This window comes from Scyliorhinus torazame, chromosome 1 (assembly GCF_047496885.1).
Source record: "Scyliorhinus torazame isolate Kashiwa2021f chromosome 1, sScyTor2.1, whole genome shotgun sequence".
Taxonomy (NCBI): domain Eukaryota; kingdom Metazoa; phylum Chordata; class Chondrichthyes; order Carcharhiniformes; family Scyliorhinidae; genus Scyliorhinus; species Scyliorhinus torazame.
Window position 1 is genome coordinate 12,391,464 of NC_092707.1, and position 19,618 is coordinate 12,411,081.

The 19,618-nt window shown below is 49.7% G+C and overlaps 1 protein-coding gene across 5 annotated transcripts in view; it reads left to right on the plus strand.

Annotated features, from left to right (window-relative positions):
- The window catches only part of galnt9 (polypeptide N-acetylgalactosaminyltransferase 9), a 499,594-nt gene that overhangs the window by 187,838 nt on the left and 292,138 nt on the right, over positions 1-19,618 (plus strand). For all 5 annotated transcript variants that reach the window (XM_072467774.1, XM_072467622.1, XM_072467537.1 and 2 more), the window contains exon 5: positions 2,738-2,935. In XM_072467774.1, coding sequence (XP_072323875.1) covers positions 2,738-2,935 — 198 coding nt within the window. The remainder of the gene's footprint in view (positions 1-2,737; positions 2,936-19,618) is intronic.

Here is a 19,618-nt window from a genome sequence, read left to right on the forward strand (position 1 = left end):
GCAATATCCTGGTAAATCTCCTCTGCACCCTTTCCAATGCTTCCACATCCTTCCTATAATGCGGCGACCAGAACTGCACGCAATACTGCAAATGCGGCCGCACCAGAATTTTGTACAGCTGCAACGTGACCTCATGGCTCCGAAATTCAATCCCTCTACCAATAAAAGCTAACACACCATACATCTTCTTAACAACCCTCTCAACCTGGGTGGCAACTTTCAGGGATCTATGTACATGGACACCGAGATCTCTCTGCTCATCCACACTACCAAGAATCTTACCATTAGCCCAGTACTCTGTCTTCCTGTTATTCCTTCCAAAATGAATCACCCCAAACTTTTCTGCATTAAACACCATTTGCCACTTCTCAGCCCAGCTCTGCAGCTTATCTATGTCCCTCTGTAACCTGCAACATCCTTCCGCACTGTCCACAACTCCACCGACTTTAGTGTCATCCGCAAATTTACTCACCCATCCTTCTACGCCCTCCTTCAGGTCATTTATAAAAATAACAAACAGTATTCCTGAATGCAAATGGTATTTAATAGTGGATTGAGAGCTGAGATGTGTTTTTTTTTTACTATGGTTTGAGGGGGAACAAAGATAGCAGTGAAGGGTACTGTATAAAGGGTAATTGCAAGCTATTTTCTTGTGTGATGTTAAAGATACTCCAATATTGTGTTACTCATAAAGTTTGTTTTAATTTCCCATGTCCCTATTTCTTTGAGCAATCACTCCTGGAGTGAGGTAACCTTTCCTCACAGTCGTACAAAATTAAAATACAATGTTGCCCAGTGTCCGAGTCACTGTCGGGATCTGTGCTGGGATCGTGATAGCCTCTCACACTTTACCTATGTACAGGCTGGCATCATTCAAAGGTTAATTTGTATTCAGGCTGGGGATTGGAGCTGCGAATCTGGGTGTGGATTGGCCTGTTAAGAGCCTGCAGATATTGTGGCTCCAGTACTTTGTGTCTGCTGAATTTTTTATGTTCCAATGCAAACTCAGCCACGCCACAGAAGGAGATATTAGGACAGATTTCCAAAAGCTTGGTAAAAGGGAGTGAGTCCAAAGAACTGTTTCACGGAGTAACAATAGAGAAAGAGAGTTCGAGAGGTTTAGGGAGGAAATTCCAGAGTTTGGCTTTATTCAGTGGAAGGGGAAGTCGGCAATGCTGGAATGATTAAAATCGGGGATGTACAGGAGGCTAGAATTGCAGCTGCAGAAATTTCTCAGAGGCTTGTATGGCGGGAGGAGACTATGGCGGCTTATTTTATTCATTCATAGATGTGGGTGACTTGTCCGTCCATCCCTGGAGAAGGTGGTGGTGACTCACCTTCTTGAGCCATTACAGTCCATGTGGTGTAGATGTACCCACAGTGCTGTTAGGGAGGGAGTTCCAGATTGTGACCAGCGACAATATAGTTCTAAATTAGGATGAACATAGAACATACAGTGCAGAAGGAGGCCATTCGGCCCATTGAGTCTTCACTGAGCCATTTAAGCCCTCACTTCCACCCTATCCCCGTAACCCAATAACCCCTCCTAACCTTTTTTGGTCACTATGGGCAATTTATCTTGGCCAATCCACCTAACCTGCACATCTTTGGACTGTGAGAGGAAACCGGAGCACCCGGAGGAAACCCACACAGACACGGGGAGAACGTGCAGACTCCGCACAGACAGTGACCCAGCGGGGAATTGAACCTGGGACCCTTGGGACCCTTGCAACCTTGGAGGTAAGGTTGAAATGGAAATCGCTTATTGTCACAAGTAGGTTTCAAATGAAGTTACTATGAAAAGCCCCTAGTCGCCACATTCCGGCGCCTGTTCGGGGAGGCTGGTACGGGATGGAGATGGTTGCAGGTGGTGATGTTCCCATGTATCTGCTGCCTTCCCTTTGAGGTGGTAGAGGTCAGAGGTCTAAAAGTTGCTCTTGAAGGAGCCTTAATGAGTGCACTTGGATATGAGACACACAGCTGTACGTCAGTGGTGAGGGGGCTTAATCATTTAAGTTGGTGGATGGGGTGCTGATCAAGCAGCCTGCAATTGTCCTGGATGGTGTCGAGCTTCTTGAGTGTTGGAGCTACGCCCATCCAGGGAAGTGGAGAGTATTCCATCACACTCCTGACTTGTGCCTTGTAGATGGTGGACAGACGTTTGGGAGGCGGGAGACTTCTGCAGGGTTCCCAGGCCCTGAACTGCTCTTGTAGCTGCAGTATTTATATGGCTAGCCCAGTTCAGTGTTTGGGTAATCCCAGGAGGTCAGTGATGGCAATCCCATTGAATGTCAAGAGGAGTTGGTCTTGTTGGAAATAATCATTGACCGGCACTTTTTTGGCACAAATGCTCCTTGTCACTTCTCAGCCCAAGTCCGAATACTGTCCAGTTCTTGCTGCATTTGGACATGGACTGCTTCAGTGTCTAAGGAGTTGAAGCCATGGGAAGGGGTATTCAGAAGACACAAAGGTATATGGAAACAAGGATGAGAATTTTTAAGGCAAGGTATTGCCAGACTTGAGCCCGAGGAATGTCACTGTACACAGGGACCAGAGCCAAATGTAGCCCGGCATGACTTGGGATTCGGTCGGGTAACAAAGGTTTTGGAAGAGCCCATGTTTGCAGTCAGTTGAGCATTGGACCACACACGTCTGGAGGTAACAAAGGCACAGAGCATTGTGGTTATGGAGATTGGTAGTGACCTGTCTGACCTGTGGCCTTCCATTATGTCTGCAGGGTCCAACCAGCCCTGAGCAGGATCAAGGAAGACCGCACCCGCATCATACTGCCAGCCATAGACAACATCAAGTACAACACATTCGAAGTGCAGCAATATGCCAACGCAGCCCACGGCTACAACTGGGGATTGTGGTGCATGTACATCATCCCACCACAGGATTGGCTGGATAAAGGAGACGAGGCTGCCCCAATCAGGTGAGAAATACTTCCCCCTACCCCACCCCCCTCCCCGGGTGGGTGCTACACCAGGCCCAGCTGAGCCTGCAATACGATTGGTGGGATGGAATAAGCCCAGTGGAGGAGATTGGAGAAGCTCGGTTTGTTCTTCAGAGCCGAGAAGGTTAAATGGAGATTTGATAGAGGTGTTTAAAACTCTGAGGGGTTCTGCCAGAGGCGATGAGGAGAACTGTTCGTCGGGGCAGGAGGGTCAGTGACCACAGGGTCACCGACTGACCGGGAATTGGATGAAGGGAGTTGAATAACACATTGAAAATGAACGTTTTTCCAGGGATACGGAGAAAAAGCGGGAGGGGGAGGGTGAGTTTGCCCAATTGAATAGTTCTTCCATAATGCTGACACGATGGGCTGAATGTCCTCTTTCTTTGCTATATCGCTTTGCAATTGTGGTACCTGTGAAATTTCCCTTTGCCCCCATGTTAAAGTTGCAGGGAAAGTCTACGGTCAGGAAGGTCACCACAGACTGAGGATCAAGGACCTCGGCCTTCACGTTTACACAACTTGTACTTACGTGAAGTGAACCTGCTTTGCACTGATGGTAAATTAGATTCACCTGTACGCTGATGACAACCAACTCTATCGCTCCACCACCTCTCTTGCCTCCTCTATTGCTGTTAGATTATCAGACTGTTTACCTCACAATGTTGGATGAACAGAAATTCCCAATTAGTTATTGGGAAACCATTGTTTTGACCCCCACCCCCTCCAAACTCCAGTCCCAAGCTCTCGGCTCCACCCTTTACCCCGGCAGCACACTGACCAGACTAGTCTGGCCGCCACCTCGGTGTCACATTTGATCCGGAGATGAACCTCTGACCTCTTATTCATGTCATGACCAGGGCTGCCCATTGACTTTTGCTTCTGTTTCAGCTCAGCTGCCGCTGAAACCCTCATTCATGTCTTCATTGCCGTGATGAGTTCCAACACAGCACTGGCTACACGCCCACATTCTATGGAAACATGGGTTCAGCCAAAACAGCTTGTGCCCTAACTCGCAGCGCACCCCATTCACCCATTCGTTAACCTGCATTGGCTCCAGGCCATGCAACACCTTGACTCTAAAATGATCATCCTTATTTTCAAATCTCTTCATGGCCTTGCCCCTCCCGACGTCTGTAATCCCCTCTAGCCCTGCAATGTCTGCGATAACTGCACTCATCTCATTTTGGCCGCTTTATCATTCCAATTTGATTCGCTCCACCATGGGCTGTGCCTCCAGCTGCCATTTCCCGAATCTCTGGAACAGATCCTCGCCTCACTGCCTTTGCTTCCCTGCTCTGAGACACTCCTTCGTTACCTATCTTTTTCACCAAGCCTTGTGATCTAATATCTCCCTATGCGGCTGGAATGGGTGTTGTGTTTGATAAGGCTCTTGTGAAGCACCTCAGGACGTTTTATTACATTAACGGCAAACAGTAATAATTGGTTGTTGGTGAAAGCACCGTTAAAGGTTTGGTGCAACCTGAGCACGTGTTCCAACGTGAGATGTTGGAGCTCGCAAACCCGGGCTTCACTATGGATTCTGCGATGGGCTCTGACCTGTAAATCATCGATTCACTGGTATCTGAATTTTCTGCCGTATCCTGTCCAAAATTTACATTGGTTATAAAACGTTTTGGGACGTCCTAATTTTGTGGAAGGTGCTATATGAATGTAACTATTGCAGGTTCTCTTTCTTTCAATAGGGATACAGACCCCGTTCACAGTTGAGCCGGTGCAGACTCGATGGGCCGAATGGCCTCCTTCTGCACTGTACATTCTATGATAATCTATGTCCTACGATTCCAATCAGGAATTGTCCTAATTTCTGAAGTATTTTGGGTGATTCTTTTATATTACAACTGCCGTGTTCTCCAGCGTGATTACAGTTTGGGTTTTCACGACACCTTAATTCAGTTGAATGATTGGACGAACGTTTCCCAATGTCCTGCTGTGCTTTATGGATAGTAATGATCCTGTCGAACTATAAAGGTGTTAGCGCTCTGGAAATCTGTTGGAACTGTATAAAACCAAGGTTAAAATTTAGGGGCGGGGTTCTCCGCGCGGCGCCCCCCCCCCCCCCGCCGACAGTGAGATTCTCCGTCCCGGCCGCCGGCCAATGGGGTTTCCCATTGTGGGCACCCCGCGGGCGTGAGTGCGCTGCCGGAAAAAAAGAGCGCCCTGCCTCGGACCCGCAACCCTGTAGCCCCACCTTGGACGCCAAGGGGCAATTTAGCACGGCCAGTCCACCTAACCCGCACGTCTTTGGACTGCGGGAGGAAACCCAGGGCACGCGGAGGAAACCCACGCAGACACGGGGAGAGCGGAGAAAGTGCACTTCCTCGGGTCACTTCTCAACACACTGATGCTCGATCAATAACTCCAGAAGCGAGATCGGAGACAAGAGAAGGCTTTATTACACTAGATGTTTCCCCCCAGCAGTGCAGGTGCAGAAGGCAGCTGCTGGGTCGACACGGGCTCTTATACTCCGCCTTACTGGGCGGAACCAGCAGGCAGGCTTAACCAATGAAAACAGTACCTTCTACACCAATGGTCTTACAGCATTACAGTGTACCGTAATACCTCTAATACCGACTACCACACACACTTCCAGCCGGCTGAACTGTTAACGAACAGAAGTTGAAACAATACAAAGCAAGTGTAAAATCCAGCAGAGTAAGAGGTGAAATGAAAAGAGAAAATGGCAAATATCTTTGTTGGCCAAAGGGACCAGATGCAACGAAGGAGCAAGTGACAGAAGCTGGCTTCCGAAAATCTGCATTAAACCTGTGCCAGGATAAGCCAAGTGTTGGATAACCCCCTGACAAACGTTCATTCCATTCGCCTTGGCAACCGTAACCGCCGTCCAGGGCCTCGGCTGCTGGGGTCTCCATGGCAACTAAGTGTTCTGGTCCCTTGTCCAGATAATTAGAGGCAGTTAAGTGCGGCAGTGTAACAAAGGCAGCTGGTTTGAGCAGTTGGCTTTGAATAAGAGTCGGAAACCTCGCTCTGAGGGAGCTCTCGAGATAGAAGATAAACAAAGTGCTCCTTCCTCCTCAAAGAGGAAAACGGATGGCGAACAAATGGAAGAAAAACAGTTACAGCTCTCGTCAGAAATGCAAATGGGACTGGATTGTTGGCAGAAGTAAATCCACTCGAGGGTTGCAGATCCGCTGAACGTGAATGTGGAACCGAAACAACAGTTAAAAGGGGCACTTCAGAATGACCGCCGCCACAGCCTGGAGGATGTTAGTGGCCCGCAAGTGGCCCATTAATTTGCTTGCAATGTGGAGGTGTTATGGAGGAAGCATACTGGTTGTTCATCTCTTCTGGGGGCTCTTGAAAGCTCACCAAACCCTGCTCATCCAGGACGAAGATGGTTCCTTCCAACAGATGAGAGGGTTATGTTACCCTGTGCAGAGAGATTGAGCAGAATGGACCAATGCTCTCTGGAGTTTAGACGATTGAGAGGTGATCTCAGTGAAGCATGTACAAATCTTCAAGGGTTTAATAAGGTCGGGGAGTCCAAAGTAAGCAAAAGTAAATTTTACAACAATTATATACATGAGCACCGGTAGAACCTCACGAGGTACTCTCACTCTCTCTCACTCTCTCCCTCTCTCTCTCACTCTCTTCTCTGTCGGTTCCAGACTGGCCGACTTTCTTTACAAGTATAGCTAAGCTACCCCGCCCCTCACGGGGGGAGCCCATACTCCTCAAGGAGCAGGGTGGAAACAATCACCCCCCACACCGTGTGTCCCGTGCAGGTTATCTCAAAGGTTTTAACAAGGCAGGTGCTGAGAAGCTTCCACTCTCCCTCGCTGGGGATTCTAATGCCAGGGACAGTGTTTCAGGATAAGAGGTTGTCCATTTAGGACGAAGCTGAGAAGAGTAAATGCTCAGTTGTTGAGTACATTCAAAACTGCGGTTGATGGATTATTGGGCACAGTAAATAAACTGGAGCAAAAAAGCTTGAATCAGTCATAATAATAATCATAATAATCTTTTTAGTGTCACAAGTAGGCTTACATTAGCACTGCAATAAAGTTACTGTGAAAATCCCCTCGTCGCCACACTCCGGCGCCTGTTGCGGGTACACAGAGGGAGAATTATGAATGCCCATTTTACCGAACAGCGCGTCTTTCGGGACCTGTGGGAGGAAACCGGAGCACCCGGAGGAAACCCACGCACACACGGGGAGAACGTGCAGACTCCGCACAGACAGTGACCCAAGCCGGGAATCTGAACCCGGGACCCTGGTTCACGGATCTGATTTGGGAAAGGAAATCTGCCCTCCCTACCTGGCCAGGTTGATGGTACTTCAATGTAGTTGACTCCTGAATGGCCCCTGAAATTGCCCAGCAAGTCACTCCGATGTGTCCCAATGGGCATTAAGTGCTGGCGCGACCAGCAACACCCACATCACGTGAATGGATTTTTGAAGAATTCCTGAAGCGAACCCCTCAGTTTCAAGGGGGTTAGTTGCAAATGGTGTCACTCCCCGGGGTGGGACAGGTGTGCAATACTGGTCTTTACATCTCTGGGACCCAGATTGAAAGCTTGCTTCGATGGAGCGACCATCTTGGCCCATTGGCTGAAAGTGGAGAGGAAAGGGTGAACGTCAGGACACTGAGGTAACTGCTAATGCGATGTCACATGACCAGCACCTCATGGGAAGCCAAAGCATAACTTTGTGTGGAATACTGAGATGTGTATGGAATAAACAAGAATGTTTTTTTTACAAATCACAGTCTATGGTAGCATTCTCACTGACAACATGCAAGCCCTGAAGAAACCCTATTTAGACCTCAAACCCAAGACAAAACATTAAGAGTGTTCAAGCCATTGCAAACCACTTATCGTCAAAGGCGTACAGTGCAAACCAAGTACTGTACATGTTGGTGTGATCTGAACTTGCTCCTGATTGGGGCAGTGATTACACCTCGAGAGGCTGAGTGCTCGGAACCAATAGCTGCTATACTGACCACCAACTAATCCGCTCTACCACCTCCATCACCCTGGCCCCAAGCCCACACAGGCGGAATAACTCTGCCACAGGAGGACCCAATGGCACGGGACTCAAAGACCCCAAGAAAGAAGCAGCCACTCAGCCGGCGCCTCACAGCTAACCTGGCGACGCTCAACGAGCCAGATCGGAAAACGCCCACAGCGCCTGGTCCCCCTTAAAAGTCACCATAATCCGCTCTGCGAGGAGACGCTCGGGCTCTCGACCACGAAACACCAAGACTGGTTCTCTGTCTTTGATGGCTCTCTGGTTTTGGCTCTCAGTACGGTGGGTCCCTGGGTCCTGTAGATGGTTTTAATTGCGCTGAATAAGCCACGCAATCGTGGTTGTCGGTGAATTGCTGAGTCTCTGGCGCTCTTTCCAATCACCATCTGTTCTTTAGGTCAGGGGTTCTTTGTTGCACCTCAGCCTTCAGTTGCTTGGAGCCTTATTTCCTCTTACTTGAGTTTTGGTGGAGCTGCCAGTTCAGGAATGTCTTGCGCTTATGGTCAAGGAGATCCTGGACCTCCTGATCGTTCTCGTAAAACCAGTCTCTGCAAGCTTATGAATGTTCATTTGGTGATTTCAAAGTGGTAACTGTTCTCAGTAGTGAAGTTAAACCTAATGTATTTCTGTAAAAAGGGTTCTTTTTGTCTTATGGATGTTGCAAGGAAAGATTAAGAGTTACTTATAGAGTACTGTATTCTTTGGGGGATTTATTGGCGTTGCTAGTTGTTAAGATGTTTACTGTGGGTTTATAAAGTGTTAACTGGTTTCATAAATAAACACTGTTTTAATTTAGGAATACTGTAGATTTCTGTTGCATCACACCTGTAGAGTGCTCCCCATAACCACAATCTATTCAAAGTTGTGGGTCAGGTGAACTCCATGATACACTTTGCCGTTCTCTAAACCCTGGCCCATAACAAAATCTCGAGAGAAAACAGGTCCGTTCTAAAATAGCTTACCCAGTCTGGCCTGATTTGACTCCAGGTCAACAGCGACATGGTGAACTCCACACTGCCTTCTGAGGTGGCCTGGCAAATCATTGGTCCAAAGCAATTTGGGGTGGGTAATAAATGCTGCCTTGTGTGAGTGATTCCCTTCTCCTCTCAATTCAAACAAGCATCCCAATCCTGTTGCGATCTTGGTTCAAGGGTCATTGCGTCATTCAGACGAGGATTGCCCTTCGTTTCAGAGGGGTCTGTAGATCTAATTCACACCTCTCCAGGAGGGAGCCCGGCAGAATTCAGGGCAACTTGAAGTTGGGGTGGATAGAACATAGAACATTACAGCACAGTACAGGCCCTTCGGCCCTCGATGTTGCGCCGACCTGTGAAACCACTCTAAAGCCCATCTACACTATTCCCTTATCGTCCATATGTCTATCCAATGACCATTTGAGTACCCTTAGTGTTGGCGAGTCCACTACTGTTGCAGGCAGGGCGTTCCACACCCTTACTACTCTCTGAGTAAAGAACCTACCTCTGACATCTGTCCTATATCTATCTCCCGTCAATTTAAAGCTATGTCCCCTCGTGCTAGACATCACCATCCGAGGAAAAAGGCTCTCACTGTCCACCCTATCCAATCCTCTGATCATCTTGTATGCCTCAATTAAGTCACCTCTTAACCTTCTTCTCTCTAATGAAAACAGCCTCAAGTCCCTCAGCCTTTCCTCATAAGATCTTCCCTCCATACCAGGCAACATTCTGGTAAATCTCCTCTGCACCCTTTCCAATGCTTCCACATCCTTCCTATAATGCGGCGACCAGAACTGTACGCAATACTCCAAATGCGGCCGCACCAGAGTTTTGTACAGCTGCAACATGACCTCATGGCTCCGAAACTCAATCCCTCTGCCATTAAAAGCTAACACACCATACGCCTTCTTAACAACCCTCTCAACCTGGGTGGCAACTTTCAGGGATCTATGTACATGGACACCGAGATCTCTCTGCTCATCCACACTGCCAAGAATCTTACCATTATTGTTACACAAACAGAGGGCAGGATTCCCCGTTCCTGCGGCTAAGTGCCGGCTCGAAAGGAGAATTTGTGGGAGATTCACATCAGGAAAATCAACGCGCACCCCTCACTGATTCCGGTACCGGTGAGGGGCTATCTCCGACGGCGCGTCAAACACCCACAGATCGCACCGGAAATGGCCGGAGAATGGTCCCGGGCAGCGCATGCGCACGGCTGGCGAACTGCTCTGGTCACGCCGTACAACGTGGCGCCGGCTGTGTGTGTCATCTAAACCGCGACCCCACAGCCCACCCCCTGGCCACCCCCCAGCAGTCCCCCCAGCCCTAGCGGACAACCCCCCCCCCCCCCCCGGCCAGCGGCACGGATCCCGGCCGAGTCCGGCGGCGCTGGACACGGTCCGCAGCCAGCACGACAGCTCAGACCACACGTGTCCCGCACCGGCGGGAACCCGGCCCATCGGGGCGGAGCATCACGGGGCGGCTGGCCGATGAGGAGCAACGGCCTTGCGATTGCACGCGGCGGGTGTCACGATGGCGCCAGTTTGGAGGGTGCGGAGAATTCCAAATTGGCGTCAAACCGGTCCCGGCCCCGATTCCGGCATCGATTCTCCCCCCGACCGCCGAACACAATTTAGATGTCGGGCAACAGAGAATCCTGCCCAGAATTCCGACCAGAAAGAGTTACTAAAGCTGTGATCCAACAACAACAGTGTAGCTAGCGGAGAAGTTGCATTGTCAGATGCTAAAATCACCAACTTTAGCTTTGTTCTGACTGTGGAGTACTTGTGTACACGGCTATGTCTAAATCACACCCATGTGTTTGCTCCCATTGAGGGTGAGGGATGTAAGTGCGGAGGGAAGCAATGTTGGTTTCAGGAACTGGAGCCTGGATTAAATTCCAAATGGGGGCCGATCGACATAATACCAAAGGGTGGTGGTTGATGCTAAGACACCTTAACTGGGGCTTGAGATGCTGGGAGAGGATATTCAAGAAGACAGTGGAGGCACTGTCGCTGGAGATTGAAAGGGTGGTGATGATGTACTGGGCGGGTTGGATATTGGAGGTGACATGAATAGAGCTTGAAAGGACAGTCAGTGCGTGTCCAGCTGAATTTGAAATGTTAGTGAAGGTGTCATCCACAGACATTGAAAGGGTGGTGAAGATAACGTCAGTGGAGTTTGAAAGGATGGGGACAGGGCCGTGAATAGAACTTGAAATAGACAATGAGCGCGGGTCCCGCTAAATGTGAGAGGTTGTCGAAGGTGTCAGTCACAGAACGGGAAAGGCAGAGGTTTGACCGTCTGGCATTGTGAGCATTCTGTAAACAGCCCGTCAAAGAAAATAATGTATTGATTTCAACAGAGCTGCGATACGGATGCTTCATTGTCAGGATGTGCTGGAGGCTTGATACACAGCTGAAATAATAATACTTTCAGCAACAACATCGAATGAAGGCCAGAGCTTAGACTGCCTGTCGACTCAATACCTTTGAATGAATATATGTCGAAAATGATTGTCTTCCAGCAGGATAGCCAGAATTCATTGCTTTGAGCCACAGCTGAGGGCGGATACATTGACCTTGAAGGATTTGCCAGAATGATACTTGGGGCAGAATGTTGACGCTGTTATGGAGCTGGGAACAGAGGTGGTTAGGCTGTGCTGCCGGCTATCATGCTGGCATTGTGACTGTCCGTGATTTTGCCGAGGAACAGGTGGTGGTAGGACCTGGCAACCCACCCATTTCAGTCATTGTCCGGTTAAGCTCGTTAACGAACTTGTCAGATGGTCAAGGGCCAGTGGCGGGAAAGCATGGGTTACATCCTGGTAAATAAAAGGAGCTGGCAACGCAACATGGGTGCTGGTCGTGGCGGACCCATTAAAGGGTGGCAGCTGAGAGAGGGTCACTCATTCATTGGCACACATCAAGTGTAATGACCCTCATGAGACCCACCGGGTCACCCCCCTTCATCTCCACGTGGTACCCGTGGAATGAAATGAAAATCGCTTATTGTCACAAGTAGGCTTTAATTGAAGTTACTGTGAAAAGCCCCTAGTCGCCACATTCCGACGCCTGTTCGGGGAGGCTGTTACGGGAATACGAGCTCCCCTGCTAGTGGGCAAAGGCCATCAGCTGGGGCTCGTAAAACCGCATCATAAAAGCCGGCCCTGTCTGGGACCGGTTCGAGCAGTACTCCCAGTTGGCACCTTGGGACTATAAGATGCGTTACGGCCTTTACTTTTGCTGTCGAATTAAACTTATTTTTGGGTTAACTGATCGGCCCTCCTGAGTTTTTATACTGCTGATGAGGAAGCGAACGGCTGCGATCCCGGATCCTGGTCGCATCGAAATCGGCCTTGGATCAGAAACGGGCCGTAGAGTTGTCGCTCTCCCGCGAGAACACGGAAAAGGTGGTTCAGGATTTCTCGGGTTCCATGGACTATGACACGCACAGCGTTGGCCGGTCCTCATTCCGACGAGCGACTTCCACCAAGGATAGCACTTACCTGACCCAGTCCCCTCCAATACAGTACCGTGGTCAAACCCCCTGGCCTAGGGCCTCCACAGCCCAACAGGACATCTCCCCAGAGGACAATCAGGAGTACCCACAACAGTGCTGCACTTGTGGTCGAGGTGACCTGAATCGCCAGCGAATGCGTCGCCCTGGCCAGGTGACACAAGCACCCCGAGCCAGGGCTTTGCACATTGCCCCACTCGAGGATGACGATGTCATGCAGTTAAACTGCATCAGAGCCCCAAGGTAGCCCCAATGAGAATAACACTCCAAATTAATGGTATCCCTTGGATACGGAAATCGCTACAGGAGCTGCCCTTTCAATTATTGGACAACAGACATTCCATCAGCTCCATCTGGGGATCCTGCCCCTGTGCTTGAAGGATACCAAGGCCAAGTTGATGAAATACACCAGAGAACCATTGACCACCATTGGGACCGGGTGACCCCCGTTACCCACGGACAGCAGTCGGTCCGGCTACCACAGGTAGTGGTACAAGGACCCGGCCCGGCCTCCGTGCTCGTGACTGGTTACAATCACTCCACTTCGACCAGCAACAAAACATGCGGATGGGTGCTGGCGGCTTGTACGAAATCCGGAGGTTTTCCAGGATGGCTTGGGAAAGATAAAGGAGGCAAAGGCTAATACCCATGTTGACCCAGAGGCCAGGCCCGTAGTTCAGGGCCCGTCCATCTCCATATGCCCTGCTGTCGAAGGTGGCTGACAAGCTGAGCCGACTAGAGAATCAAAGATCAAAGAACAAAGAAATGTACAGCACAGGAACAGGCCCTTCGGCCCTCCAAGCCCGTGCCGACCATGCTGCCCGACTAAACTACAATCTTCTACACTTCCTGGGTCCGTATCCTTCTATTCCCATCCTATTCATGTATTTGTCAAGATGCCCCTTAAATGTCCCTATCGTCCCTGCTTCCACCACCTCCTCCGGCAGCGAGTTCCAGGCACCCACTACCCTCTGTGTAAAAAACTTGCCTCGTACATCTCCTCTAAACCTTGCCCCTCTCACCTTAAACCTATGCCCCCTAGTAATTGACCCCTCTACCCTGGGGAAAAGCCTCTGACTATCCACTCTGTCTATGCCCCTCATAATTTTGTAGACTTCTATCAGGTCGCCCCTCAACCTCCTTCGTTCCAGTGAGAACAAACCGAGTTTATTCAACCGCTCCTCACCGAACCTGGGCATGGTACCCCCAGTCCAGTTCGCAGAGTCGGCAGTGCCAGTGGTCCCGGTTCTGACAGGTCAGAAAAGTCTGTTTGCCTGTGTGGCGATTACAAAGTGACCGTCAACGGGGCCCCCTGCCTGGACAGGTACCCATGCCACGCGTAGAGGACCTGTACGCAAGGTTAGCCGGAGGCGAATCATTGACAAAGCTGGATGTGAGCCATGGTACCGTACCTCCAGCAGGAGTTAGACGCAGCATCTAGAAAATACGTGACCGCCAACTCCCGCAGGGGGCTGTGCGAGTACAGCCGGATTCCATTCGGGGTGTTATCGGCAGGTGGGTGCCATTTTCCAGCGGGTGATGGAAACCATCCTCCAAGAGCTCCCCGGGGTGGCTGTCTACCTGGACGATGTACTTATTACCAAGACGCAACACTTGGCCATCCTGGAAGAGGTCCTTTGATGGTATTCCGACATGGGTGTCCACCTGACAAAGGGCGAGTGCGTCTTCCGGGCGAAAGAGTTCATCTATTTGCGACACCGCGTCGATAAGGATGGGTTGCACTCGGTGAAGGAGGCCCCGACACCGGAGAACGCGACAGGGTGAGGTTGTTCCTTGGGCTTGTTAACTATTCCGGGAAGTTTATCCCGAGCCTGGCTACCTTGTTGGTGCCGCTTCCCGCGCTTCTAAAGAAGAGCCAGAAATGTGCGTGGAAAGCGCCACAAGTGGAAGCGTTCGCCAGGGTGAAGCGGCAACTTCTATCTTCAAAACTGCTGACACGTTACGGAGATCAGAGGCTGAATGCCCTCTGGGTAAGCGTGCCATCAGGACGCGCGACAACGCAGAATCGCCGAGCAGAAACTTATAGCCAAGTTCCGCACACACGAGTGCGGCCTCAACTGGGACCTGGGATTCATGTCGCATTACATTCACCCCCCACCACCTGGCCTGGGCTTGCGAAATCCTACCAACTGTCCTGGCTTGAGACAATTCACACCTCTTTAACCTGGGGTTACCCCATCTCTGGATATGTAAAGATATAATTTCCTGCAAATGCTCGCATTCTAAGCATTGTCTTGCATCTTTGAATTTGTCTATATATATGTTTCTGGAACAGACCTCTTCATTCACCTGAGGAAGGAGCAGCGCTCCGAAAGCTAGTGATTCGAAACAAACCTGTTGGACTTTAACCTGGTGTTGTAAGACTTCGTACTGTGCGCACCCCAGTCCAACGCCGGCATCTCCACATCATAGCCAATAGCTTCGGCCAGGATCCAACTTGTGGATGGATTTTGCCACAGATTTGTGTGTGTACAGGGAGTTTAGTCGGGGGCCAAGGACGTCGCCTTGTGGGGCCTCGGTATTAAGGGCTGTTGTGGAAGAGATGTTGTTGTTTATCCTTGCTGATTGTGGTCTATGGGTCAGGAAGTGGAGGATCCAGTTGCAGAGGGAGGAGCCAAGTCCTAAGTTTTGGAATTTTGATATGAGCTTGGCTGGGATTATGGTTTGAAGGCGGAGCTGTAGTCAATAAATAGGGGCTTTTCACAGTAACTTCATTTGAAGCCTACTTGCGACAATACGCGATTTTCATTTTCATTTTCAATAAATAGGAGTCTGATGTTGGAGTCCTTGTTGTCGAGATGCTCCAGGGATGAGTGTAGGGCCAGGGAGATGGAGTCTGCTGTGGACCGGTTGTGGCGTTATGCAAATTTCAGTGCATCAAGGCATTCTGGGAGCATGGAGTTGATGCGCTTCATGACCAACCTCTCGAAGCACTTCATTACAATCAATGTCAAGGCCAACGGACGATAGCCATTGAGGCACGTTGTCTGGTCCTTCTTTGGCACCAGTATAATGGTGGTCTTCTTGAAGCAGGTGGGAACCTCAGAATGGAGTCTGAAGAGATTTAGGATATCTGTAGCAACACCCTTCAGCTGGTCCATGCAGGATCTGAGTCAGGACCCGTTGCTTTCTGTGGGTTCACTTTCAAGAAGGCCGATCTGACTTCGGAAGCTGTGACGGTGGGTATGGGTGTGTCCGGGGCTGCTGGGGCAGTCAACAGCCTTTTGATGGTTTCCTGCTCGAATTGAGCAGAAAATGCATTGAGTTCATCAGGGAGGGGTGCGCTGCTGCCTGAGATTCTACTCAGCTCTGCTTTGTAGCTTGTTATGTTGTTTTAGCCTTGCCACAACCGACGAGAGTCCGTGTCGTTAATCTGTGGCTCTAACTTAGTCTGGTATCGTCTCTTGGCATCCCTGATGGCTTTGCGGAGGTCGTACCTGGACTTCGTCTGTAGGTCAGGGGGGCCTGTCTTGAACGCCTCAGACCTGGCCTTCGGTCGGGAGTGAATCTCTCGGTTAAACAATGGGTGGGAGATGTTTGAAACTCCCTTCTGCAAAATGGCAATTAATGCTAGATCAATTGTTCATTTAAATCGGAGATTTACAGGTTTCTGTGAACCAAAGCGATTATGGGATATGAGTAATGGTAGCTACATGGCGCTAGGTGGCAGATCAGCTGTGATCCCATCAGATGAAGGAACAGGATCAAGAGGCTCCATGGCTCCTCCTGATGCTATATTCCTGCATTAATTCCACAATGTAATAAACAATCCAACTACACCCCCCCCCCCTTTGAAACTGAGCTTCCAGAGGCACAGAGTATAGAGTTTGAACAAAGAACAAAGAACAAAGAACAAAGAAATGTACAGCACAGGAACAGGCCCTTCGGCCCTCCAAGCCCGTGCCGACCATACTGCCCGACTAAACTACAATCTTCTACACTTCCTGGGTCCGTATCCTTCTATTCCCATCCTATTCATATATTTGTCAAGATGCCCCTTAAATGTCCCTATCGTCCCTGCCTCCACTACCTCCTCCGGTAGTGAGTTCCAGGCACCCACTACCCTCTGCGTAAAAAACTTGCCTCGTACATCTACTCTAAACTTTGCCCCTCTCACCTTAAACCTATGCCCCCTAGTAATTGACCCCTCTACCCTGGGGAAAAGCCTCTGACTATCCACTCTGTCTATGCCCCTCATAATTTTGTATACCTCTATCAGGTCGCCCCTCAACCTCCTTCGTTCCAGTGAGAACAAACCGAGTTTATTCAATCGCTCCTCATAGCTTATGCCCTCCATACCAGGCAACATTCTGGTAAATCTCTTCTGCACCCTCTCTAAAGCCTCCACATCCTTCTGGTAGTGTGGCGACCAGAATTGAACACTATACTCCAAGTGTGGCCTAACTAAGGTTCTATACAGCTGCAACATGACTTGCCAATTCTTATACTCAATGCCCCGGCCAATGAAGGCAAGCATGCCGTATGCCTTCTTGACTACCTTCTCCACCTGTGTAGCCCCTTTCAGTGATCTGTGGACCTGTACTCCTAGATCTCTTTGACTTTCAATACTCTTGAGGGTTCTACCATTCACTGTATATTCCCTACCTGCATTAGCCCTTCCAAAATGCATTACCTCACATTTGTCCAGGTTAAACTCCATCTGCCATCTCTCCGCCCAAGTCTCCAGACAATCTAAATCCTGCTGTATCCTCAGACAGTCCTCATCGCTATCCGCAATTCCACCAACCTTTGTGTCGTCTGCAAACTTACTAATCAGACCAGTTACATTTTCCTCCAAATCATTTATATATACTACAAAGAGCAAAGGTCCCAGCACTGATCCCTGTGGAACACCACTGGTCACAGCCCTCCAATTAGAAAAGCATCCCTCCATTGCTACCCTCTGCCTTCTATGGCCTAGCCAGTTCTGTATCCACATAGACATAGACATAGAATTTACAGTGCAGAAGGAGGCCATTCGGCCCATCGAGTCTGCACCGGCTCTTGGAAAGAGCACCCTACCGAAGGTCCAAACCTCCACCCTATCCCATAACCCAGTAACCCCACCTAATCCCCATAACCCAGTAACCCCACCCTACGGGCAATTTTGGACACTATGGGCAATTTAGCATGGCCAATCCACCTAACCCGCACATCTTTGGACTGTGGGAGGAAACCGGAGAACCCGGAGGAAACCCACGCACACACGGGGAGAACGTGCAAACTCCGCACAGACAGTGACCCAAGCCGGAATCGAACCTGGGACCCTGGAGCTGTGAAGCAATTGTGCTAACCACCATGCTACCGTGCTGCCCCACCACCATGCTACCATGGTGTTCCTTGCCAGTTCCTTGCCACCTTGCCAGTTCACCCCTGATCCCGTGTGACTTCACCTTTTGTACTAGTCTACCATGAGGGACCTTGTCAAAGGCCTTACTGAAGTCCATATAGACAACATCTACTGCCCTACCTGCATCAATCATCTTAGTGACCTCCTCGAAAAACTCTATCAAGTTAGTGAGACACGACCTCCCCTTCACAAAACCGTGCTGCCTCTCACTAATACGTCCATTTGCTTCCAAATGGGAGTAGATCCTGTCTCGAAGAATTCTCTCCAGTAATTTCCCTACCACTGAAGTAAGGCTCACCGGCCTGTAGTTCCCGGGATTATCCCTGCCACCCTTCTTAAACAGAGGAACAACATTGGCTATTCTCCAGTCCTCCGGGACATCCCCTGAAGACAGCGAGGATCCAAAGATTTCTGTCAAGGCCTCAGCAATTTCCTCTCCAGCCTCCTTCAGTATTCTGGGGTAGATCCCATCCGGCCCTGGGGACTTATCTACCTTAATATTTTTTAAGACACCCAACACCTCGTCTTTTTGGATCACAATGTGACCCAGGCTATCTACACCCCCTTCTCCAGACTCAACATCTACCAATTCCTTCTCTTTGGTGAATACTGATGCAAAGTATTCATTTAGTACCTCGCCCATTTCCTCTGGCTCCACACATAGATTCCCTTGCCTATCCTTCAGTGGGCCAACCCTTTCCCTGGCTACCCTCTTGCTTTTTATGTAAGTGTAAAAAGCCTTGGGATTTTCCTTAACCCTATTTGCCAATGACTTTTCATGACCCCTTCTAGCCCTCCTGACTCCCTGCTTAAGTTCCTTCCTACTTTCCTTATATGCCACACAGGCTTCGTCTGTTCCCAGCCTTTTAGCCCTGACAAATGCCTCCTTTTTCTTTTTGACGAGGCCTACAATATCATTCGTCATCCAAGGTTCCCGAAAATTGCCGTATTTATCTTTCTTCCTCACAGGAACATGCCTGTCCTGTATTCCTATCAACTGACACTTGAAAGCCTCCCACATGTCAGATGTTGATTTGCCCTCAAACATCCGCCCCCAATCTATGTTCTTCAGTTCCCGCCTAATATTGTTATAATTAGCCTTCCCCCAATTTAGCACATTCATCCTCGGACCACTCTTATCCTTGTCCACCAGTACTTTAAAACTTACTGAATTGTGGTCACTGTTACCGAAATGCTCCCCTACTGAAACATCTACCACCTGGCCGGGCTCATTCCCCAATACCAGGTCCAGTACCGCCTCTTCCCTAGTTGGACTGTTTACATATTGTTTTAAGAAGCCCTCCTGGATGCTCCTTACAAACTCTGCCCCGTCTAAGCCCCTGGCACTAAGTGAGTCCCAGTCAATATTGGGGAAGTTGAAGTCTCCCATCACCACAACCCTGTTGTTTTTACTCTTTTCCAAAATCTGTCTACCTATCTGCTCCTCTATCTCCCGCTGGCTGTTGGGAGGCCTGTAGTATACCCCCAACATTGTGACTGCACCCTTCTTATTCCTGATCTCTACCCATATAGCCTCACTGCCCTCTGAGGTGTCCTCTCGCTGTATAGCTGTGATACTCTCCTGAACAAGTAGCGCAACTCCGCCTCCCCTTTTACATCCCCCTCTATCCCGCCTGAAACATCTAAATCCTGGAACGTTTAGCTGCCAATCCTGCCCTTCCCTCAACCAGGTCTCTGTAATGGCAACAACATCATAGTTCCAAGTAGTAATCCAAGCTCTAAGTTCATCTGCCTTACCCGTAATGCTCCTTGCATTAAAA